This window comes from Centruroides vittatus, unplaced genomic scaffold (assembly GCF_030686945.1).
Source record: "Centruroides vittatus isolate TY-2023 unplaced genomic scaffold, ASM3068694v2 scaffold_149, whole genome shotgun sequence".
In the NCBI taxonomy this organism is placed as follows: domain Eukaryota; kingdom Metazoa; phylum Arthropoda; class Arachnida; order Scorpiones; family Buthidae; genus Centruroides; species Centruroides vittatus.
This window is the reverse complement of record NW_027122681.1, coordinates 2962675-2988861: the sequence shown is the minus strand read 5'-3', so window position 1 is coordinate 2988861 and position 26187 is coordinate 2962675. Positions and strand designations below refer to the sequence as shown.

General features: G+C 31.1%; 3 protein-coding genes across 5 annotated transcripts; 2 read left to right on the top strand and 1 right to left on the bottom strand.

Moving 5' to 3' along the window:
• Positions 1 to 324: 324 nt before the first annotated feature.
• Positions 325 to 22181, bottom strand: LOC136987339 (protein tyrosine phosphatase domain-containing protein 1-like). 2 transcript variants are annotated; one of them, XM_067285074.1, is made up of 13 exons: positions 22154 to 22181; positions 5878 to 5971; positions 3734 to 3880; positions 2752 to 2832; positions 2569 to 2684; positions 2458 to 2479; positions 2291 to 2384; positions 2092 to 2207; positions 1931 to 2020; positions 1086 to 1851; positions 912 to 1013; positions 763 to 846; positions 325 to 689 (listed from the first exon to the last, which is right to left on the bottom strand). In XM_067285074.1, exons 2-13 carry the CDS (start codon positions 5961 to 5963, stop codon positions 432 to 434), a joined length of 1962 nt encoding a protein of 653 aa, XP_067141175.1. In that variant the 5' UTR covers positions 5964 to 5971; positions 22154 to 22181; the 3' UTR covers positions 325 to 431. The 2 variants fall into 2 exon arrangements, with proteins under 2 accessions (XP_067141175.1, XP_067141176.1); XM_067285075.1 differs by lacking the exon at positions 22154 to 22181 and adding an exon at positions 8834 to 8917 and having other exon boundaries at positions 2291 to 2369.
• On the top strand, positions 17426 to 21121 carry LOC136987280 (uncharacterized). The gene is made up of 3 exons (XM_067284991.1): positions 17426 to 17855; positions 17980 to 18037; positions 20684 to 21121. Exons 1-3 carry the CDS (start codon positions 17508 to 17510, stop codon positions 21040 to 21042), a joined length of 765 nt encoding a protein of 254 aa, XP_067141092.1. The 5' UTR covers positions 17426 to 17507; the 3' UTR covers positions 21043 to 21121.
• A 352-nt stretch (positions 22182 to 22533) lies between the features above and the next one.
• LOC136987330 (uncharacterized) lies at positions 22534 to 25508 on the top strand. 2 transcript variants are annotated; one of them, XM_067285059.1, is made up of 2 exons: positions 22534 to 22670; positions 24434 to 25508. In XM_067285059.1, exon 2 carries the CDS (start codon positions 24460 to 24462, stop codon positions 25276 to 25278), a length of 819 nt encoding a protein of 272 aa, XP_067141160.1. In that variant the 5' UTR covers positions 22534 to 22670; positions 24434 to 24459; the 3' UTR covers positions 25279 to 25508. The 2 variants fall into 2 exon arrangements, with proteins under 2 accessions (XP_067141160.1, XP_067141158.1); XM_067285057.1 differs by having other exon boundaries at positions 22559 to 22718.
• Positions 25509 to 26187: the final 679 nt, after the last annotated feature.

The following is a 26187-nucleotide window of genomic DNA, read 5'->3' as shown; positions in this document are numbered from 1 at the left end:
ATTATTATTATTTTTTCATTGTTTTCTTATTTTATGCATAATTAAGAGCTGGCATTTTAAACTACGTTGCGTTTATTATTAATATTCATAACGCGGTCGGTAACTATAGAGATAGCGTTTAAACTTAAAAACTATTTTCTCGTTAGTTAAAAAATGAGTTTCAATTTTAAAAATCGACCTTCCTATCTAAACGCATCATCATTGGTAAAATCGATTAAATCGTATCGTGGTATAATTTAATGATTTATCGGTTTCACACGACGTAACGTCATTAACAACTCGTACACATTAAGAGGCATGTAGAAATGCATTTTTTTTTTCTTTTGTTCTTTATTACTTGCGTGGTGTTTTATTTACATCATGATAGGAAAACTTTTATATCAAAAATTATGACTTTCTGTACAAATTTATGGAAGGAAGAATATCACAATTCATATTTTATCATTGTCTAAATGTTTTTTCACCACTAATTCATACAAACCGTGCACGAAACGCATGACTTCGGCGGTTGTTCCCTCTCTTAATTTCCCCCACTGATTACCCACAGGACGTTGCACGCCCCTGATGCAAAGTGTCTGTTGGACCAGGGATGCAACCAAACGACGAAGCAACTCCTCCAGCAACTCATTAGTTGCGGGACGAAGACGAGCGATAAAACGTATTAAGTACTCCGTCGTGTATCGCGTACCCTATTTGATGATATTTAAGTATTAACACTACGTACTATCATTAGCATAATAAATAACTGATTCTCAAACCTACGTTATCCAGCCTAAGAAGGCACTCCCTTGGTTTTTTGGCCCACACCACAACTTTAGCTAGATCCTGAATGCTGAGAAGCGGAATCTGAAAGCGGCGCAATCTTAATATTAAACGTAAAAAAATAATAAAAACAGATAAAAACAACTTACCCTCAAATGTTCTAACCACGACCATAATAATCCCGAAAGCAAAATGGCGTTGGTTTCTGCGGAAAGCTCTTCCCAAGCCGAATTACGGTTGTTTAGATCTTTCTAATGGTTAAATATCCGTTTTAGAATAATTTTTTTTTGGCAATTTGTACAAAAATTTAATCGATTTCCCACCTGTATGTGTCTGATTTTACTGTTGTGTTCACTCCCCAACACCTGATGATCCGTAAGTAGTGCCTCTGCAATGTCCACTGTGTTTTCGTTGGCTTCGTCTTCGGCATCACTAGTGCTCAGTTCGGATGGGGGTCGAGGTGGATATACACTATATCCGGTATGGCCGAAGAGATCGTCGGGCGAAGAATCGTCTATTAACATTGTATCGATGATATTATCGTAGATATCACAATTGAAATCGTCGTCGAACTCGCAATTGCCGTTATAAGGAAGGATCTGGTTCCTGTGAGTGGTGGGTGCTCCGAGATACAAACTGTTCAAGTGTTCGAGCACGGCATCACCTATCACTTCCGGCGTTTCGCTTACGTGGGTATCGAAACTATTGTCTTCTGTCGGATTTTGTACATTGTTATCCACTACGGTTGCCGTGACGTTGCTATCTGTTAATGAAGGTTTGGAAGATGCATTTTCGGATGACAGTTCTACGGTCCATTGAGATAAACGACACCAGTGGCACTTGTGGGAAGATGCAGAAAAATAGCCGGGCGTGTTACGCAGTTCACTACATTCGTTACCACACGACGAGATTTCCACACCGGAATCGGGGAATTTCTTTTTCCTCTGTTCGTGAAGAACGAGCAGCCTTTCGCAGATGATATACACGATCTTTGGTATATACTTCAATAATCTGGCTTCTTCACCGTGCAACAAAAACCTCTGACGTTTCAGAAATTGATTTATGGTAAATCCATAAGATCGCGGTATTCTAAATGAAAAGTAAAAGACAATACTATTTATAATGACGCGATAACAATAGCCGCGTATCAAATGTAATCGATACTTACACATTGGCGAATATAACAAACAACGGGACAACAAATTGAGCAAACTGTTGGACGCATTCGATATGACTTTTCGTCTGAATGCATAGAGGCCTGCACAATAAAATCCCATATGAACAATATTTTAACACGTAAATTATTTAGGATAATAACACCATTGTTACCTTTTTAGTCTGACATATCTGATAGCGTCATTCGGTTTGCAGCGTAAAGTGTAAACGAGAAAACAAGCAATCAGCACCCCCGTTCTACCCTGTCCGGTGTGGCAATGTACGGCTATCTAAAAGTAAATAAATAAAGATAAATGAATAAAGTAAAACATTACAGCCAATCGTAATCGAGTAGGCCTAAAACAGGGCTCACTTTTCCTTCAGAAAGAGCGAAAGTCATCACTTTTACCATATCGGCTAACGTTGCATGCGACACGATATCGTAGTCCTTCCTATACAAAGAACGACTTGATTTAAAGACTAAATTATATAATATTCTAAAAATTAACCCCTAATTAAACTTCCGCACAGATTACTCACCATTGGAAGTTGTAATAGAAAACTGTAAGATAGAGAAAAATAATCCCTGATTAATTTTTTATTCGTTTTTGCTAATTATAACGGCATAAAAATCGTGTAAAAAGTGCTTACTATCGTTATCCATGAAAAGCTGAGGATCGTAGGTAAATCCCGACTCTAGTAAAGGACTTCCACATTTCGAGTGTTCTCCTCTCTGTTGCAAATTAATTAACGATTTTATGCCGTTACTGAAATTAAACACGTGTTAATCAATTGTATTTTTAATCCCCTACTACTTATGTAAAATACACTTACTCCTTAAACTGCTGAATGACTTTAAACTTTTGTATGACTTCCGCACTAGGTCTCGACATGGCCAATATATCGCTGGTGATCCTTAAAAATAATTAATATTATGTATTAAAAACCCATTTTTAACATTGTTTCTATGTGATGAATTATGAATAATATCATCAATTCGGCGTACACAATTCGTAACGTGTATCGAAAAATCGATTGTTACTAAAGTAGTTTGTGTGTAAGTAGAAATGGGTCTAAAGCATATACTTTTGGGAACAGTAAACAAACATTATCCTTGTGAATGGAAATATTGGCATAAATATATTAATACAGTGTTCATTTTAACATTAGATGTATTGTTTATATTGTTTTATAGTAGCGTATTTAACTAAAATAATCATTTTTTTTGTCTCATTAGTGTAAAAATATCCGATCTTAACTGGTAGAATGTGTCGAATATATATATTATATGTATGTATTTTCTGCAAACAAAATCGTGACTTAATTTTCGTTATGTGTTAATGGCTTAGTAGCATTAATGATGCAGATGCTACCATAGTAACAGTGGCGTCAATTTGCAAATAAACACGCAACACGAGTACGTGGAGCTCTTCTTCGAAATTAAAATCGGATTATTTTTAAACTGTCGTACAAAGCAAACCACACCCAGAATTAAATATCATTTTATACAAACTCGGTATTATAATCAGCAATTCGATCCTCCCGTATAAAAGAATTTAATTGATTACAATAGATTCTTCTTTGATGGGATTTCCAATGTCGCATCGTACGACATATCATCTCGTACTGTACGACTGTAATTTCATATAATTGAAGCTCTTCGTAAATTATTAAGATATTTATCATCACGCAAGAAACTTGTTTAAGAGCAAAAAACGAGCCTCTACTTTACGAGGAATCAATTTAAAGAGTATTTTATGTTGCAGATACCTTATTGATTTTTAATAAACTAGCCACTTTTTAAATGATAACTTACCAATGCGAATATATACCGTCGATGGCCATATCCTCTTTACACCAATTCGCAGATCCTTCATATTTGCATCTTCCTCCAGCGCAAAATATAGAACATTGAAGATCCTTCGATGCGGTTTTTCGGAGCCTTTCCGATACCCTGTTGAACCTGTAGATAAATATAAATAAATAATTCTAATTAAGTAAATCTATCCCTTCTATCCGACACAATCTACTGTATTGATATTCTAGTGTATCTGTTGAAATAAATAAGAAAACAATTTGCGAAGGCGGGGCCGGATTTAGACTCGATAAGGCCCTAAGCTATTTGATATATGGAGCCCTTTATAAGTCCAGATATTATATGTCAGTGTCAAATATGATTTTCGGATACCTAGAGGGTTAAACTGAAATACAATTAAGAAGTATATAGATAGTGAAATAATAAATCTAACTTAAAATTGGGTGAAGGGTATGGGACGTTCCGGACGTGCGGCATTGGGACAAATAATGCTGCAGTATATTTAAGTATATATGACAATTGCTCACTCGCACAGTTTTTTGGGGAGCCTAAGCTATAGCTTGTGTAGCTTATACGTAAATCCCGCACTGTGCGAAGGATAAACTCCCCTCTCGGCATTCTCAATTTTCCTCCACTAAAGTGAATGCTGAGAGGGGCAAATTGGACTCACGAAGAAGGAAAAGATGAGGAGGAATCTTCATCATTCATTTAATCACTCGCTTTAATTCTACTAAGCGAAGAAATTCCCTCAATCATAACCTGTTACCTCTTATCATCACAATCACTAAAAGATCAACATTGTAAACAGAGTAAGGTTATTAATGTTACTATAAATCTTAAAATAAACAAATAATATCCTATTAAACTTAATTAAATTTATTCGCGGATATATTTATTGATTTAAATAATATATTTATCAACTTAATAATTTAATAAATATTAAATGAAGCGATAACTATATCAGATGGATCAACACTTAACAGATGATAACGTTTAATCTTTTCCAGATTATTAATCGTTTAATTTCCATGGAAGTAATTTACGAATGGATATTTTCTACTACTGATTAATTCTATCAACTAATTTCTTATACATTTTTGCTCCTATTTAATCATTTCTTACGGTGCCGATGACTTTTCCTCTTCCCTATCGTTTCATAGCCTTTGATACTCTATCCCTTACTGTCCTCTTCGGGGAATGAATGGGTCCCAGAAAGCTATACTTTCTTAAAAGCTATTTTGGCTGATGGAAGAGAGGGTCCAAAAGCTATAACGTTGGATATTGCTTCTTATAGGCCTAAATAACACTAAAAGTCGAACGTCCACCTCCCAAAGACGGCCATTTTTCCTGTCGTTAGCCTCCTCGAGAGGTCTAACTGTAATTAGTATCATTTGCAATAGAGCACGAGTGAATAATAAAAGCATTGTTAATTTCGGTTACCAACAAATTAAAGAATTTATAATTCCACTTTTATATAATTTAGTGAATTTACAGTAGCCTAGTCTAGGAAAATTTTAAAATTAAATTAAATATGAAGCTCGAGCCACGAATTCATTTTTGATTATCAAATATTCATGTAAGTGAATAGAATTCGTAAATTTATTATTAATAAAGATGGCATTTGCACATGTTAATAAGAAAAATTTCGATTTAATTATTCAACAGTATTAAAATCGAATTAAAAGAGGATAATACCGTATTTATTACACAACTAACGAGGTAGTTTGTCCAAGTTTATCAATTAACATACAACTTATACTAGAATCTTAACATGTTTAATGCGTGTTTAAATATTCAACGAACTTTTTCCCCTCTATTATTATTAAGTGCAAGCCTAGATCAATGATCGTAAGTTTCCGTTTCCAACAAGTTACAGAGTGACTTTTTTTAAAAAAAGAATTTACAAGTTAAAATCGATACAATAAATTTAAAAACTTACGTGCCATGTTAATAAGTCAACAATACGCTTAAACAATTGGAAGTGTCATCACTTAAACTAACGTTTAAACCGTTGTATTGCTTTTAATCGTTATAAAACAGGTAAAAAAAAAAACGTAAACCCAAGACTCTTACCAGTCGTCACTCATCACCAGAGCAGTTACACTATTAAGATTGATAGTCGATATGTCATATATACTACTTACCGAGCAGACGGTGGATGTCCATATTTGACAGAATTCTTGCCAACCAATTTAACTGGAGGAAGAGCTGATTCCAACTCAGAGTTCATTCTTCATGCTGTAAAAGTATTGTTTACGATTAACATCTGTTAACTTTAATTTTTTTAAATACGTAAAAAGTGAATTTAATTTAATTTACACACGTTTTGACGAAGAAATCAATAGCGAGGTTGAGGCAGAAGTTTTAAACGCGAAAACGTGTACGTCAAACGTTCAGCGCCGCCTTCCTGTGAGCCTAGAAGTTTGACAATGGCCTTTGGGATCACGCTCGACGTTTCCAAACGCCATTGTCAAACTTCTAGGCTCACAGGAAGGCGGCGCTGAACGTTTGACGTACACGTTTTCGCGTTTAAAACTTCGGCCTCAACCTCGCTAATGTGTAAACAGGTTTCTTTACTTTAGCAAGAGGAGAGACATTTTAATGGAAGTGACAATCAAAGAACTTCGAGTTAAATATAAACCTGTTGGAATTGAATTTTCCAATGAAAGTCTTATAAGAAACGCATAAATATATTTGAATATTTGAATATTCCTTCTACAGATTATGTAAATCCAGTAAAAATCGATATTTAAAAATTCTACACCTGTAAAAATCTATGCGAATACATTTACCACGGGTTATTTAATATTGACATTCACGCGTGTAAATAAACAAAATTGATAATTTCCAATTTTTAAACATTTTCTAATTATACATTCGTTTGTTTACATTACTCATATTATTTACATCATCGTATATTTATGAATTGACATCAATAAAATTCTCTCCAAGTAGCACATGACGTGTATAAAGAATTAAAATATAAATCGTTTTGAAAATTATATACTTTTTAATACTTATAAATCATGAATTCAATTTGATATATTTTATAGTATTGTTTCGTTTACATAATAATATATACAAGATATACTAAATTATGATTTTAAGAATCTGTTAAATTTACATTTGTAATTTTAATATTGTATTATATTAAGTCAATATGTCAGGAGTGGAATTTATGTACTGTACTGTACGTACATAATTTTTTTTTTTAATGTAACGCAGTTAAACCTCTGAACAACGGCCACGAACGGGAACATAAAAATGGCCGTTATTCGGAGGTTCTTTTGCGTGCATAATTTTCAGTGTTCGTGAAAGAATGGCCGTTATTCGCAGGTTATTTTGCGTGCATATTTTTCAGTGTTCACGAAAGAATGGCCGTTATTCGGAGGTTCTTTTGCATGCATGTTTTTCAGTGTTCGTGAAAGAATGGCCGTTATTCGGAGGTTCTTTTGCGTGCATATTTTTCAGTGTTCACGAAAGAATGGCCGTTATTCGGAGGTTCTTTTGCATGCATGATTTTCAGTGTTTGTGAAAGAATGGCCGTTATTCGGAGGTTCTTTTGCATGCATGTTTTTCAGTGTTCGTGAAAGAATGGCCGTTATTCGGAGGTTATTTTGCATGCATGTTTTTCAGTGTTCGTGAAAGAATGGCCGTTATTCGGAGGTTATTTTGCATGCATGTTTTTCAGTGTTCGTGAAAGAATGGCCGTTATTCGGAGGTTCTTTTGCATGCATGTTTTTCAGTGTTTGTGAAAGAATGGCCGTTATTCGGAGGTTCTTTTGCATGCATGTTTTTCAGTGTTTGTGAAAGAATGGCCGTTATTCGGAGGTTCTTTTGCATGCATAATTTTCAGTGTTCGTGAAAGAATGGCCGTTATTCGGAGGTTCTTTTGCATGCATAATTTTCAGTGTTCGTGAAAGAATGGCCGTTATTCGGAGGTTATTTTGCATGCATATTTTTCAGTGTTCATGAAAAAAATGGTCACCATTAGGATATACATGTATAATTATAAAGTAAGCTGCTGTTTTATATAATAAAAATACATATTTTTACGTTTGGAAATATATTTTATGTTGTTTTATTTTATTTTATCTTAACGTTTTTTTTTTTTCACTATTGCAGAAGATAGAAAAAAATTTTCTATCTCGCTCAATGCATTTCTGTGATGAAAATGTATCGTTGGAATGATAAAGATCTGACTTTTAATTAATAAAAACTAGCTGAATTTAAGGATTTAACTCTACATTCATCAAGTATCGCATAATGAATTAAAGAAAATTGTAGATATAGTTCGTGTTTAGTTTTGGTTGCTATCATTAGTCACGCATACTGTATTTCTGTTTTTGAAGAGGAGCTATCACTCAAAACTTTTACAAAATGTTATAGAATTAGATACAAAATATATCGTGACTAAAATCAATTTTTTTTTTAATCATTGATTTTGAAAACATAAAATTTATTCCATTTTTTACTCAACTTTTCAATGAATTCCTTAATCCTACTAGAAAAAAAATATGTACGTTGATAATTAAATAAATTCGAAAAAATATAAAAAACACAGACAAATTCTACCATTTAAAAGTGAAATATATATCAGATAATGTATGTAAATAGGATATTTATATTGAGTTGATTTTGCTTTAAGTTGACCTGTGAACGTTTGATTAATCTAAATAATGTCGTTACACTAAATCTTCATTTGAAATTCGCGTAGATATAAAAATAGTTAAAGCTATAAAAAAAAATTGTGTATATATAAATGGGTTGATTAGGTGTGGCTTTATCTTATCAAAAATTCCTCCCTTAAATAAATATAGATGTGCCTCCAAAGAAAGGAGTTAATTAAACAAGAAGACTTCTAAGAGAATGAAAAATTATCTTAAAAATGTATTGTTAGAGAAATTTTAAACAAGTAAAAGAAGTAATTGTTATGTTTAAAATAATCACCGAACAACGTACGAAATCATTTACAGTTCGTTAGTTAAGAATAGGCAATTATTCGTCTCTCTCTCTTAACGATCTTTAATGTATTCCGCTTAAACACGAGGCCAATAACCAAAGTTAAGGATCGATTATCAAAATAACCTCTCTACTTACCTTGATAGATTGAAAACGTTGAAGATATCCAATATTTGATTTATTTGAAAACAGTATTTCATGATTAGTAATAATAAGGGTTTTAATTTGAACGTACGGACGATGACAAACCTCTCAACCACATTGGTGTTCAGTTAGTTTAGACATTAAACAGTTACAGAGGGTTGCTATAGCGACAAAAGTACTGTAAAATGTGTACCTGTAGCGGGGTGACAGTAATGGAATTACTTGAGAGATAACGGAGAAATTTATATTTGTGTACTATTCGAATTTGGATGCTTTTAGTTTTAAAGAAGTTATCGGTCCTCGACTCGTGTGATAATGGCATTTATCCAATATGGAAATCGAGCACCTACGGTTTTTCAAATAAGATTTAAGCTTAATTTTTCGTTTAATTAATATAAAACTTTCGATTATTTCTATGGAAATTTATTATACTATAATTTAAAATATAACTTGTTTATTTGATAGGAATCAAAGTACGGAGAGAGATATACAACTTTCCGAGAATGACCCTTCGTTTTATTGTTTAAAAAGCATTAAAATTTCATGTGCGAGATATATAACTATTATCTGATCTTCAATTTAATGTTTTAATTGCAAGATTTTGTCTACATTTTTGACAGTTTTTTTTTTTTTTTTTAATTTGCCGGTTAATTATCTGCCGCATTATTACAGAATAAGATTCTATTCTACATCTATCTATCAGGCATTAAGGAAAACATTACCGAGGAAAGAAGTGAGGAATATTCGAGATCAAAGTTATCCATTTAAATACAAAGTCGTATCCTACGAGCCATTTTCCGATCATAAAAACATTCCATTCTGTGGAATTTTAATGAGAAAATTGGTAAACCGTGCACGAAAACTGCTCTTTCGATCATTAATTAGAGAAGAAATAAACGTGTCTCTTACTTGATGATGGTTTCGACGTTTCAATTTTGAAGTTATCCATCGTTTAAAAAAAAAAAGAAATAAAACATTTGGTAATGTAATATAAACTAAATAACTCTCGAAACGTGAATGTTTTTTATGTTCAAATTTCTCTCCATATAATTTTATATATAGCTATAATTTCCAGAAAATATATATAAATTACAGTAAACTTTTACTATAATTAAAAATAATGATTAATATATATATATATATTTTATTTTAAAAAGAAATGATGTTTTAATTACTTTTATATGGTCATTTTCTACTTTAAAATCCTTATTAAACACAAGTTATTGATATTCAATCGGAGATATCTATTAAATTTCTATTAATCTAGTGACAATAACACAAAAATAAGGCAATGTACCCACTTTGGTCAGTAGAAAACGTGATTGATGTTACAAGTTATAATTCAAATTAAAATTAAAGTGCATTGCCCTTACAGAATGATCAAAATCTTGGTATTGTTCCAAAAAATTTACTATTCCGTGTGTATTGTAATTGCGACGGAAGCTTTAATTTCCATACGCGATGCACAAAATTAGCATATTTTAACCCCTTCTTATTTTATTAAATAATAATTAAACTTAAAAGTGCGAGGTCCTAAGCTGTAGCTTGTTTAACACTTGTATAAATCTGACACTTCACATTTATGTTATCGTACATTCCGATAGTTATAGGAGTTGATATATTGACAATTAGCGTATTATACAACTCTGGGAATATATTAATAAATTAATATAAGCTATATTCACAGATTCTAAAACTATTCTACAATTTAGAGACGTGTTTATATTTCACTACTAAGTATATTTAGATCAGGGGTTCCAAAAATAATCGATAAAGCATTTCGGGGTGGGGGTCGATTGGAGTAAATTGCAAACGGTTCATTAAACATTATTAGTCCACTGAGGCTATATATACTGTATATAAGACAGTTCAGGATGTAAATTTCAACACTTTTCTTTGAAAACGGCATGCGAATTACTACCGGTTTACCAGATTTATTTATTAATTATCATTATTATTAACTGTTTAGCAGAGAATAAGAAGGAGATCGATATAAAGTCGTAGAGAATGACAAAGTTTCGAAATTTCTGTCTTAAGTGGAACATTTTGGTGTTATTGTAACGTGGTTAAGATATATTTAAATATATTAATATAAAGCGATGTATTGAGTTACTTTATTCTTTGTGATAGAAATAATAAGAAATAATAAGTAGAATCAATCATTATATAGCTTAATACATTATGAAAATGTATTAAAACTAGGAGAATTTTGTAATAATTTAAAAAAAATCAATACAGAGTGTTAAAGTTTCTTTAGAAAAAACCGAGATTTGCTATGTTTAAAGATACTTTTCTTTATTTAAATTAGTAAATTAGCACTCTTGACGTAAAAGAAAATTTATTACTTACTTAAAAATGTAAAGAATTCTATACGAGTAGGAAATTTTCATTCAAAAAATATGAATTATTCAAAGAAAAACATATCGAACTTGCATTCGCTCAACATACGAAGATATAACTGTAAATACAGTAATTCTTCTTCCGAAATCGTTAATTCAGTTTCTATAATAGAGAATAGATTAAAAATTAATTAATTACATGTTCTTAATTGTATTAGTAAGAGATTTAAAAATTATTAATAGTAAACAAAATTTTAATTTTATTATCTGAATAGTAGCGAAAAGTAATAAGTACAAGCATTAAAAATGTAAACCGTATTTAAAAAAATTTGGTTATTTTAGCCTACCATTGTTATATTTACAACGAAATGTCATGTACATATCGATTTTGTATGTACACGATTGATTGAAACAACGAGGAGACATTTTTTTAAAAAACGTATAAGAAATGTTAAAAAGTGTAAATATCTAAATAATACACGGAAAAACGGTCCTTTTCTGTATGTTAAATTATCAGTTACAATTATAACTGTATCACGAAAACTAAATAAGTTTAAACGTTGCTTTGTTTATGATGCATAAAATGTTCTACTCGTATATATTAAAATTTATGTAGTATATATCCAGGTTAACTTCAAAGATTAATTTCCTTATCTTTTATTGTAATTTTTCAAAGAAACATTTTTGTAAACATTAAATCTGTGACAGTAAAAAAAAGTATTACATTTCGATAATAAATTTAAAAGTTTTGAGTTACGATCCGATGTATGAAATAAATAAATGACTTATGTATTATACCAAAGATAAAATTGAAGAGAGAAGGCAACAATTAATACAGGAGAGGATTCCTACTGATCCCTATTTGGGTTTTAGACGTACGAAAAAAACCCACAAAACTTCACGTGGCCAGCTCGTGGAGCCACGTGTTCGTGTGTCAGATGGGATCCCACCAATATTCAGTGGTTTTATCCGTTATAAAAAAGTTCAAATATCTTTAAAAACAAAATTTATATTTGTATATATGTTACCGGCAAAACCCGATTTTACGCCGAGTTTAGAATTATTATTCAAGTATATTAATGGTTAAATATATTAATGGGTGGGTTAAAGTATACTAGGTAACCCCAATGGCAGCGCTTCCGACTGTTCGTGCTCCCGACGGACTCCTCCCGGAGGGGAGCCGCCGGCAGGCCGCCCAGTGTTTAAAGTCACTAGTTATTGATTCACGGTAGTTGAATAAATATTGTTCATCTAATTAATTGCCTTTTAATTTTATTTTAACCATTGAATACTTGAATAATAATTCTAAACTAGTTTTGCCTGACACGCTTACGCCAAACTAGTTTGGCGTAAAATCGGGTTTTACCGGTAACATATATATATATATATATATTTTAATCACCACAACTTTATAACTAAAGAATACATGAATGTTCATTAAGCAAAGAATATGAATAAGTTCACTTAAAACCACTCCCAATCTCGTATTTAGAAGAGAAAAGCACTATTAATCTATTAATGAGAACATTAATGAAAGCACCATAAATTTAAGTTTCATTGTAGAAACATTAGCATCATAAAGCTAATGGTCACAAGAGAAGCATTGAATTTACGGAACTGTACATCACAAAACAATTTGTTACGTTTAACAATTAGCACCAGATGCGAATATCTATTATTCATATCAAGATTATCTTCGGTAACGCGATGGACCCACTTCTGCTTTAAATAGAAGTAAAGTTTATCACGAAGGCTATACATCACATCTAAATCCATATTACAATATTAAAACGTTGGAATAATCTTACTAATTAAGTTCTTAAAATATAATTTACTAAGAAGAAATAAAAACCAGCAGATGATATGAATAATTGATCCAGTCGAAGGCGTATTTTGATAGAAAAGAAAGACTAATTAGTGAGATTTTTACACCTGTTTAGACTGTCCAAATTGCCCAAATAAAATATTTTTCAGATCCTGTCACTAAGGATAAAACATCTTGGCACTAAAAATCTTATACTTTTAATAGCTTTTTATATGATTTCTAGTGTTTAGATGTCTTAGCCTTACACATAACACGTGGTTTGATGCTCTATACTTCTACTTTATTGTCAGTTTCTCTTCTTTTAATGGTCAAACTGATGATGATAATAGCAATAACAGTAAATTTACTATACTAATTTACTAAATAAATTAATCAGAATCTCTCTAAACCGTTATTCTGCAAAAGTACTGGCTAAATTCATTAAATATGAAAACTTATCTCGACTGATTTCTCTGATTATGCATCCGAAATTTTACTGTTTAATATTTAATAAACGGCTTCTAAACATTCATCATAGATTACTTGGTTAAACATGTAAATTAAAACTAATTACCATTTAAATTAACATGTATGATATTGTATTAATATCGCTGCTAGTTATTGTGTTCAGTAGAAACAACATTTCGTTTTATTACGTGACTCAAATTAAATCATACAGCCTATAGAACGGCAACAACAAGGTGTTAATATATTAAAAATACATCATATGAAATAAAATTAAGAAAATTAAATCATTAAAATATATTTGTTATATTACTTTCCTGGCTGTTCTATATGTCAGAGGGAAAGTATGGGAATCAGTCGAAAATTCCCCCCACAGGATTATGGCACAAAAAAATCCCCTCAACAGGATTATAGTAGAATAAAATTCTCCCCGCAAGATTATGGAACAAGAAAATCCCCACCAACAGGATTATGGCACAAGAAAATCCCCACCAACAGGATTATAGTACAAGAAAATCCCCACCAACAGGATAATGGCACAAGCAAATCCCCATCAACAGGATTATAGCACAAGAAAATTCCCATCAACAGGATTATAGCACAAGAAAATCCCCACCAACAGAGTTATGGCACAAGAAAATCCCCATGAACAGGATTATAGCACAAGAAAATCCCCATCAACAGGATTATAGCACAAGAAAATTCCCACTAACAGGATTATGGCACAAGAAAATCCCCACCAACAGGATTATGGCACAAGAAAATCGATCACTTATAAACTGACCTGATCTTTGCGCTCTATTTCCTAAAGCAAAAGAAATGGGAATTCATCTTTGATATGTTACTCTATTGACCATTATTTGTTTGTTTATTTACTTTAATAATGAAATTGGATTTTGAAACAGAAGCTATGTGAAATTAAATTAACAGTCTTATCGCTTGAATAACAAATAGGAAATCGCAGAGAGATTCGAAGGAGAAATAAATAATGAAATTTTGTAGCTGTTCTAAATTCAATAAAGGAACATCAAATGCAAGATTTTAAGTGACATAAGGCACGGAGATAAGTAATAAAATAGATTAAGTGAATTAAAATAAATAATATACGTCTAAAGAAATTAAGAATAATAATGAACAGTAGTTTTAAAAATACATCTAAAGTTATTAATTTTAATTATAACATTCTATAGAATATATTAATTCTATATTATACAAGTCATTGCAGTTATAATTTTATTCATAAAGTCGTAACAATATCTTGTCTAAAGTAAGAAAATTCGATCTTTATTCTGAAATTATGGCCATTTTATACGCATTTTATTTAATACTTCCCATAATTATTTATTTTATTGTATTTTATAAATGTGTGCATTTATATAAATCTATTAATAGATGAATATACTGGATAATCTACTCATCCACTATTCGCTCTACTCCTAGTTTATCCAGTATTGTTAAATTATTTTATTTATCAATAGATTTAGAAATTTTAAGGTATAATTCAACTATATAAATAAAAATAGTAAAAACTAAATCCTCCCCTCCGATTTTCTTGTGTAAACTGTTTTAACACAAATCTTGAATTTTCTATATATTTTATTTACGAATCATTATTCTATAACACAAGAAATAAAAATTATATCAGGGTAGAGAACTGAATAAATTATTATTGCTATCGAATAATAGATGGAGCCACACTTTCCACTATTTGATAACGTATTAACAATTTGTTTTCTTTTAATCCTGCGTGATTCTTCCATTTATTATTCATTACAAATATTCTGAGCTTATACTAAATTCTATTTAAAAGAACATCCTCGGGGATTTCTTTAATATAAAGATTTAAATTATTCAATATTCTCCGTTTATCATTGATGTGGATCTACACAAACTGATTCTTAAATTATATATAATCCTTACAGTTATATTGATTTTACCAAATAATTATAAATTTATATATATATTTATTTATTCATTCATTTATGATAAATATAGATTCTGATTTCTTTTAAATCGTGTATAAATTTCGCTTATATAACAATAATATCGAATAAAACTTTATATAACAAAAATGCATTATTCACACATCTATCCATATATAATGAATAAAGTTATAATCTTGTTAAGGCGAAATTAATGATATAAAATGAACGTAATAGTAGTAATTTCATGGATTAATCCATCTTTTCTAACTTCATCTAGTTCTTCATATCTTTTCTAACTACAAGTTAGAAAAGGTGTTTTGACACCTTGTCTACACACCTTGTTTGGTGTTCTTCACACCTTGTTTAGTGTTTTTCATACCTTTTCTAACTACAAGTTAGAAAACGTGTTCTTCACACCTTGTTTAGTGTTCTACAACCTTGTTTGGTGTTCTTCATACACTAAACAAGGTGTTCTTTACCCCTTGTTTAGTTAGAAGAACACTAAACAAGGTGTTCTTTACACCTTGTTTAGTGTTCTTCATATCTTTTCTAACTACAATTTATAAAAGGTGTTTTTGACACTTGTTTAGTGTTCTACACACCTTGTTTGGTGTTCTTCACGCCTTGTTTAGTGTTCTTCACACCTTGTTTAGTGTTTTTCATACCTTTTCTAACTACAAGTTAGAAAACGTGTTCTTCACATCTTGTTTAGTGTTCTACCCACCTTGTTTGGTGTTCTACAACCTTGTTTGGTGTTCTTCATACACTAAACAAGGTGTTCTTTACACCTTGTTTAGTTAGAAGAACACTAAACAAGGTGTTCCTTATACCTTGTTTAGTTAGAAGAACACTAAACAAGGTGTTCTTTACACCTTGTTTAGTGTTCTTCATATCTTTTCTAACTACAATTTATAAAAGGTGTTCTTCACACCTTGTTTAGTGTTCTACACACCTTGTTTGGTGTTCTACACACCTTGTTTGGTGTTCTTCATACCTTTTCTAACTACAACTTAGAAAAGGTGTTCTTTACACCTTGTTTAGTGTTCTACACACCTTGTTTGGTGTTCTACACACCTTGTTTGGTGTTCTTCACACCTTGTTTGGTGTTCTACACACCTTGTTTGGTGTTCTACACACCTTGTTTGGTGTTCTTCACACCTTGTTTGGTGTTCTTCATATCTTTTCTAACTACAAGTTAAAAAAGGTGTTCTTTACACCTTGTTTAGTGTTCTACACACCTTGTTCTAACTACAAGTTAAAAAAGGTGTTCTTTACACCTTGTTTAGTGTTCTTCACACCTTGTTTGGTAATAATACAATATTCTTTACAAAACATTCATACTTTATTTAATAAAATTTTACTTTTTAGTTAAAACGTTATGCTTATTTAATATTTATATTTTAAATAAATCGATTTTTAAGCGTTAGTGAATTATACGAATTTGCTTCTTTCACTTCGTTTAAACACGAATATTTTAGCTTTATTTTTGTTATTAAAATACTAAAAAAAAAGTATCCATAATTTAACTTAATTAACGTTCATTTGGAGTAAAGTTACGCTTGATGGATTTACAGATAATAACTTTCCTTTCATAGCAATTATTGGTTTGAAGTTGAAATTTTTCCATGTATTATGTTTAAAATACTGGTTTTATTACTAATGTAATATTTTGTGTAATAAAATATATTAAAATATAAAATTATTTTTTAAAAATTTTCAGAAATTACTCTTTTAAAATGTCTCTTAGAAAATTTTTATTAATAATCAATCATATTACCTTGCCAAATCACTCAGCAAAAGCAGCATGATTCTCCCTTATTATTATTCACACAACATTAATTTAATTTACCCCAACTGATTATGGGTTATTTTCAGATAAGGTTTTAGATAATCCAATTTTAGTAAATTTAATTGTTAGCAATTATTGTGGTTCATTAATAATGAACAAATATCGACTGACTGACTAGAGTTGTATAGAGAGAGATTATTATAATAATAATATATATATACACACGTATGCAGTAGAAGCAGATACAATACTTGACCAGTTCCCTGTTTAAAACAGGGAATTAAATACTTAAAAATTGAGTTGATGTTAAATCTGGAAGTGTGTGGAAAATAGTTTGTTACTAACAATGAATTTTGTATTGAAAGCATTTTGCATATGTTTATTCCTATTAATCAAAGGAATTAAACTTGAACAGACCCAAGAGGAATTGCTGAAATTTGCAGCTTCAATTAACAGGAAAGATAAAATGCTGGACGTTAAGCCATTCAGAATGGCCGAAGGGATAACTTTGACTGAATGTTTAACGTTATGTTTAAGTCATAGAAGACAACAACCGAATTGTATGGCTTTTAATTACAACAATTCTACATGTTATTTGCTCAATACCTACCTTTGTGATCCTGATTACCAGCATCAATTAGTTGATGTTCAAGGAGGTAAATACTTTGATTTATTGGATTATCCATACCAAGAGGTAAGTTAATTCTTATCTTATATCAATACGCGTTTAATTACACATGTAAATCCCATTTAATTAAACTAACATTCTAAATATGGATCTATTGTATTTTAATTACTATATTGAAAATTAAATACAGGATGAATTTAGGAGATCAAGAATGTGTTTGGAAATGGGAAGATGTTCGGTAAAATGTCGTAAGTTTAAGCTTTGTAAATTTGTAAAATAGTGATTTATGGTAAAATTTATATAATAACCTAATCATATAATTCGAAATGACATTGGTATTGGAATTAAATGACAAAATCAAGTATTAATTTAAGTGAAGAACGTTAAGCAGAGCCTGAGAGAGGTAAATTAAGGTCAGTTATAAATGTGGGCCTCCACACCCGTCCGAAAAACATAAAAAAAAATATATATAAACAAAATTAATAATATAATTAAAAGACACTTTATATCACTTTCTAGTTTGTTTTTTTACATAAAATACTAAATTTTGAGGCCCTCTGCATCTGAGTCCCAGCCAAATGACCTAGTTAAGCTCTTTTGTAGCTTGACTTATAAAAAAAATATTAAAATTCCTGTATGTTCCTCTTAAAATACTCACCTTCCTGTAACGATATTATTATTTTTCAGAAAAATCCTTACAAGAATTGAGGGTAAGAATTAATGATGTTGTTATAGGAAGAAGGTTAGACTATTAAGTATTTAAAAGAAAACTTATGCTAATTATTATCTAATTAATTCACTATCACAAACTATAACAACAATCAAAAGGCATTCCTCAGTCGGAAATTTCCTATTTTTGTAACCATTAAGTAATTTTTTCTAATGGTACAATTAACAGGAAAATTTTATAGAAAGTTTTTTGGTACTCGCATCATTTTGTGACAATATCAGAATGGCTTAACTTAAAAAAATATATAAGTAAAATAAAAAATGCATGGGATTATCCTCATATGTAAATGAGTTATATGCGTGGGAAAATAGTTATATACAGTACTAATTAATAAACCGAATTAAGATGATTTAATTATCAATATATCGGCGCGTATTACTTATATATAACAGTGGGAAAGTACGGCGATCGATCAAAAAATGACCCCCCCCCAAGATTTTAACATTTTTAGACTTGGGGACCTTGAAACGAGGGGAAATATTGGGGATTTTTTTCTGTATGGGGGACACGATTTTGTTCATCCTGTGTCTTTTGTCGAAAATGTTTGAAATTTTTGCAGGGAAGTTTGCGTATTACGGGCAGGCCTTATGCTTGTTTCCTTTTTATTCGGGTTCCTGCTGGATTGTTTTTTATGTATTACGATTCATATACATTTAAATATAGTAGAAATCTGATTAAAAGAACTCCATTACGATCAATTGACACGAATTCTGTTGCTTTTTAATTTAAAATTAGTTTGTTTTTTTTTTAATTCAAATGATCAAGCGTATCAATAGTTAGAAGGGGGACAATAACATTAACACAGATATTAACACAAATATATATTTTTTTCGGTGAAAATTATAGTTTTTACAACATTTCAAAGACCTGCATTATATGGAAATTGCTTTGGTTACAGTTTTTCTTATGACTATGATTTTTCTAACAGTAAACCATGACAAATTATTATACTAGAACATCACATAATAGTTCTTAAAGGGTGACGAATTATTTAGCAAGAGCCGTTTGCTTATACGTAATTCGCTTCTAAAGCATATAATTAAAGCTAAGGTAACAAAAACAATCGGTGAGTTAATACTTCATAGACTAAATAATAAATATACTTCATTGTTTTATCACGAAAATACCGTAAAATTATTGATTATTGTGTGTTCTACGTTATCTACTACAGTCTTACATTATTCAAAGACATCACGGTGCAAACGTCATTTCTAATCAATAACAATTTATAAACATAAAAGATAGAAGAAGTAATCAAATAAAATAATAATTAAATTTAAGGTATTCTCTCGCGTGTAGCATTAGATTATAAATAAATTAATTGTAAAAATTATAATTGGCGAATAAAATATTAAAACAACAGCATCGTACTTGTTAAACATTCAAAAATTAATAATTTAGAAAAGGTGTTTCAGTAATTATCTAAACTAGGACCTATCGTTAGTCGTATCACACGTGTAGCTTATTTCACACGTGTCACTGATTGCAGGGAGTCTATACATCTGAATGCAGATTGTACCGTACTGTACTGTACATAACAGAACCTCTATACCGTTTTCACGCATCTTGATGAATTGACACTCACAAATCAATGTATATATCACGAAGAAACTTGATAAAGTTTGTTAGAAATCACACATTAATAATCAGTTCTGCTTCTACAAAATATATAGAAAAGAAAACTTTTGATCAAAACCTATATCTATCTGCCACATATATCACAGGCATATCAACACAACAAATCTTAACAATCAGGTTCCTCCCGAGAAAGTCACGAAACAGAAAATGTACTGACATAAAATCGACTTGCTGTAGATTAACTCTCGACTCAAAAAAAAAAATTCTTCATAACTCGATTAAAGTAATACAAAAAAAAAAAAAAAAGGAAAGAAATCCGATGAACTCCAAATATTGACTTCTTTTTAAAAATTTAATTTATAATATTTAATAATTAATTATGTTTTAAATACCTCTACATAGTTTTATGTGATAAGGAATTCGAGTTTTATGTGAATAAAATCAATAAAACAAGTTTTTTCTTCCCTCCACTTATCAAAGGAGAAATTTAATTTATGTCACTGCATTTTGGGGCAAATCTATGCGAAGGCCTCCAAAAATTATAATTTCTAATCTTTATAATAAAGTTAATTTGTTTTTTTTCCAGCAAAGTACAAATTATTTGAAACACCGAAAACGTTCGAAGATGCAAAAGCAACGTGCAGAGAAGAAAACGCTGTTGTTGCAATGCCCATGAGCGACCAAGACCATGAAGATTTGATATTGTTATTGAAATCTAAGAAATTAATTAGAGGTTGGGTGGGTGTAATGAAAACTAACGATACGTTCGTGTATGTAGACGGAAGATCGTTTCCTCCCGGTTTCAATAAATGGGGAAAAGAGCAACCTAATAACAGCGGAGGAGAACAAAACTGTGCAGAGATGTTGCAAGAAATGGCATTTCTATGGAACGATTACGAATGCGATAAATTAGATCCTTTCATCTGCCAATATGTAACATCATAAGCTACCTTCGACTTACTACTGAATCTAATCTACGTGTGATTAAAATTTACTCCATTAATAATTCTTGTAAACGTTAAAAAATTCAAGTTTGAAATATATATTTAAAAACAATACAAACTGAAGACTAATTACCAAGAAAATTTGCTGTCTTCTTACGTCCTTTCCATCAAAACAACGCAATTAACATAGACAGAGTCGAGAGGGAACCTCAAAGAAAAGATCGACTCTGCCTGTGTTGTGTTCCTGTCATTGGAAAAGATGTAAGAAGACAGCAAATTTTCTTGGTAATTAGTCCTCAGTTTGTATTACCATTAATAATTTTCTTTCTATTTACAACTGATCGATAAGCTTTATAGATTAAATTACATGCATAAATAATTAGATATACCAAACTGTATAATGTTCTCCCGTTCCTGACAATTATGTAGTTATTGTCCAGATTTTTACTTAAATAAATTAAATTTTTGGAAATTAAAAATAAATATAAATAAAGGAAAAAGTATAAATCACGTATCAAAATCTCTCTACAATATTATGGCTGCACGATTCGTTATTTTTGGAAAATATATTAAAGTTATAACCATTCATCTGGTATATAAAGATCGATGCCAATTTATTTACTTTAAATTATATTTATTATATTTAAAGTAGAAATTGCAATACTTTTCAGGCCATAGATTTCGTATAAAATCTCTGAAAATGTCATTCTATTGTTATAAGACGAGAGAAAATATGTCCTCAAAATAAAATTTTCTGACCTGATTTCCTTTTTGTTACCAACTAGTTTTAAATCGCAGCTAATTACGATTTTTACACAAGTTTTTATTATTTTTTACCATGTATGGTAAATTACAATGCATAAGTAATTTCTTTACCGAAATAACTTTACTCAATTGAACTATTTTTGGTTTCCACGTATATCATTTTTATTAAAAAAAACAACAAGTAAAATTTATTTCGTATATTATTTACGAATCGTTATTCTTATAAAATAAAATTATATTCAAAATTCCCAGTAAAAGTATTCTATATTCACGCCGAAAAAGTTTCGGAATTGTTCAATGAAACTTTCCATTGTAAAAACACTAAAGAGTTTTACGAAAAATAATACCGTTTAAACAATATTAGGAATGTTTTCAATATTTAGCCTCGTTTTTCCATGGAAATAATACAAAACAAACGAGCTGGCGTGATTATACAAAATATTTTACTCGTAAAACACTTGAATTTTAATTCGACCAATCGGGTTATTCTCTGTAATAAAATTCCGTTTTATTTAAATTTAAAAATTTAAATCCGCCAATAAGGACGTTACGAAAATTTAAATTCGTCCAATCGGCTAATTTTTATCATTTTCTATACTTTTTAAAGTCGTAATAACTATTTATTATAATGAATTATACGAATATATAATTATAAGGTGTAGCCAAAAGGAAATAATTCGAAAAATTTAAACTTTTTTGAAGAACTTCAATCAGCTTATCCGCAAGACAGTGTCATTGTACTTGGAAATAAAGCCCGAAGCAACGCATGCGTACAAGACTAGCCGCAACAACAGGTTGTGTGTAATCCCTTTTGAATGTGAAATGGCCGAAGTGTATACCTCGAGTCGATAGTTCGATAGCAATGTAAGTTTTAATACTTATTGTGAAGCTTGGATGTACAGGAATTTACAGGTAATGTCGTTTTTGTAACAGTAAAAGTATTTTACTCTCGTCAAGAGCGTTAATGTAAGTGTAAAAACGGTTTAGACTTACACGTCATTGAGAAAACCTGCTCTATTGAAGAAATGGGAAAGTTTTGATGTCTACCAGATCCGGTTACTTTTATTCACACCTAGCCAACTGCCATAATCATATTGGGCGATTATGTTCTTGATCTTAATGGCATCTGTCGCGTCAATGATGTGCATTACATACGTGCCGTATCAATTTCGTTTTTGCGCTAGTTATTGGGGGAAAAAATAATTAAATTTACCGGAAGAATTTCCGTAACATAATTTTTTTTCTATCTCAATTACTCGGCTCGCGTTAATTTCGGCGATTAAACGCGGGTTCTTTTGATTGAGAATGAGTTTAACCCCTTTAAAATAGGTTAAATAGAAAAGATCATAAATTGGTCATCACGGATGGATGATTCTATTCAATGTCTCTTGTGGACGAAAGTTTTAATCCATTATTATGTGTCCTGTCCTGATTTATTATCCATTCTATCGTTTCTGATTAGAATTTTTAGGGCTTTACTGCGTGCACGATAGCAAAATTTTTATGTCTAGTAAGCCATTTGAATTTTCAAGGCGATTTTAAAGTATGCTCTAGGCACTTTGGTGAATTTTCTTTTCTTCCAGAACTTAGTTTTTGTATAGCGTTTGCTGTATGTTACACCCTTTTGCACCCCCATTAAATTTCTGTGCCGAATTCCCAAGCTTAAAATAGAAAAGTGTAATAAATCTTATTATAGAGAAAGTATTATTAAATATATTGATAAGGTTCAGGGAGTCTATTGCCGAAGTTATTGGAGGGGAACATTTTAAAGAAGTTTCTTGTTAGAAAAACTTTATTTTTTTTTTAGTTTTGAAAAGTCTCTTGATTATTTTATCTGATTTAGAAGAAACGACTAGTTCGTTTTAGTTCTGTATGATTACCTGTTAGCCTTGACTGGATGACATGTGGGAGGTATTCTATAAATGCTCTGCCTTCCAGACATTTTATGTCATTCCATAAAAACACGAGTTAATTGGGAAAACCGAATTTTTCCTTTATGATCTTTAGTGATTCGACCAGGAAGTATGCGACTAATTAAAAAATGAACGCTTATGTATGTAAAATATAAGAGTTGAACGGATGGTTAATTAGAAATAAGTGACGCTTCGCTAAATTACTTGTTCTCGCCCTCATATATGTTGAAATTGATATAAAATGTATACATAAGATCGGCCATTTTGGCTTAATTTGTATGATGAATTGCTAATTATAGTAATAAGTGTAGAAATTTTTTGAAAAACAAGCAATTATTATTATCTTTCAAGCATGAAAGTTTCATTGAAAATATCACTTAATGGTAATTGTTGTAGATTAATAATTCTTCTACTTCGCATTATTCAGACTTTCAATATGGCATTTAATGGTTGTTTGCGAATTAAGGTCTAGTCATGTATGATATTATTCTCCTGTTGATTTAGTTTCCTTTATAATCTGTTTTTTAATGTCATTACCCCTAAGGCCACGGCCCCTTAACCTTGTCTTAGCCAAATATGTCCTCCTGTCTCTTGAAACGTGTACATTAAACATTATTGCTGTCTGAAAAAGTTTTCTTCATAATTTAATTAGTGTAATAGTTTTAATATACTATAAACTAATTAATTGTATCTGATCGTGCTTATGTTTTTCAGGTTAACATCCAATTTAATGAAATTTTATGGACAGGCAGAGGCGTCGGATCCATTCTGTGGATTACTCCGGACAGAGAACTCCCATGGCTTGGCGCCATAGAGATATGAACTATTCAACTCATAACACTCGTCCCTCTTCGCCCTCTCTTACATCAACCTCTACCGACGATCGCGAAGAAGTGCCAATGGTGCGACATACCGGTGGTGGACCAAGATATGCAAATCGTTCGGATAGGAATTACTATCCTCCTCACGCAGACAATTACGCCATGGGAACTTTAAGAAACGGAACTCTCCGCTCGACTCGTAGTGTACCAGCACTAGCATTAGCTACATGGGACGGAGAACCGTGCCCAGTTCACGGACACGGACCACATTTTTATCCTCCCTGTCCTCCACCGGGTGGTACTTTACGTAGGTACGGTTCTATGTTTGATATGAGAGCTCCTTATTATGCACCGAGTGCTGTTGTACCTCCTCCACACGCTGTTATGTTACATCCACCACAGCCTACGTTAGAAAGGAAATCGTTTCATGGTTCAGTTCCGATTCTAGCACCTCATTCTTATCCAATGCCTCCGCCGCCGACTCCTATACCACCTCAATTTTTACCACCCATGATGCGACCTAGACCTATGGTGTTTCCTGCAGGAGCGGAACCTCTCCCCGTACGTGACCCTTACAAGTTCCGTGCACCGCCACCAGGATATAGTAGTAAAAGTGAAGATTCCTATTCAGTCGATCAAGTCTGCTGCAAGGGTCACCTTATCGTCCTTTGGATTATATTGGGAGTTGTGACCGTCGGCGTCATTCTTGGAATCATACTTGGAATAACAATATCGTGAATAAATTCAAAAAATAATCGAGTCACACAACAAACTATCCATTCGACTCTGTGCTATAAACCGATTAACATTTTTAACAATATTTTCTACTTGGTAACAATTATGACAAATGAAAATAATTATACATATACACACATATAAATAATGGAATATATGCCAGATTTTAAAAAAACAATGACAGTTGCCAAAGTTTTGTATGAACTGTTTTTAATAAAAAAATATATATATATTATCGTATTTTCATATTACCCTATTAGAAATCTTTTTATTAAAAGCGTTAACATATTCAGCAGTTATATTCTTCAGTTACAAACATTATTTAATATTATGTAAACACGAAGAAAGGGTGGAATACCTTAGTCTAGTTTCGAAACTCATTGACACCTACGTTAGTAAAGGTTAAGGTCAACCACCCACCTTTGGGTGCGGTGATCTAAAGGTTCTATTCGAATGTCGAAAGCATAAAATTAGCACTGATTATGACTTAACTACGTAGCAAATTATTAAATATAAATAACTTTACGATAAGCGCATCTAAATTTAAATTTATCAGCATTATCTATAATCTGAATTAGAACCGATGGAAGATATGTGTTTTTTCTTTCTCGTTGATAAGATTTAATAATTACAAAAATAAATTACCGATAAAAATCTGGTGAAATCTAGTACGTAAAATGCAAGCTGTATGCAACAGTGATTACTTAACGTTGTTTTTTCTTATTAAAAGTAGTAAGCATTGAGAAAAAAAAATGTAAAATATTCAGCAAAAAAAATGTTATGGATCAACTTCCGTATTGAATGCTTCATTTTCAAGGAAAAAATCTTTTAAAACAAAAGGATTTTATTTAAGGTTCATTAATTGGCTGTAACATTTTACATACCGTATTGAATTTCATTGAAGCTTCAAGG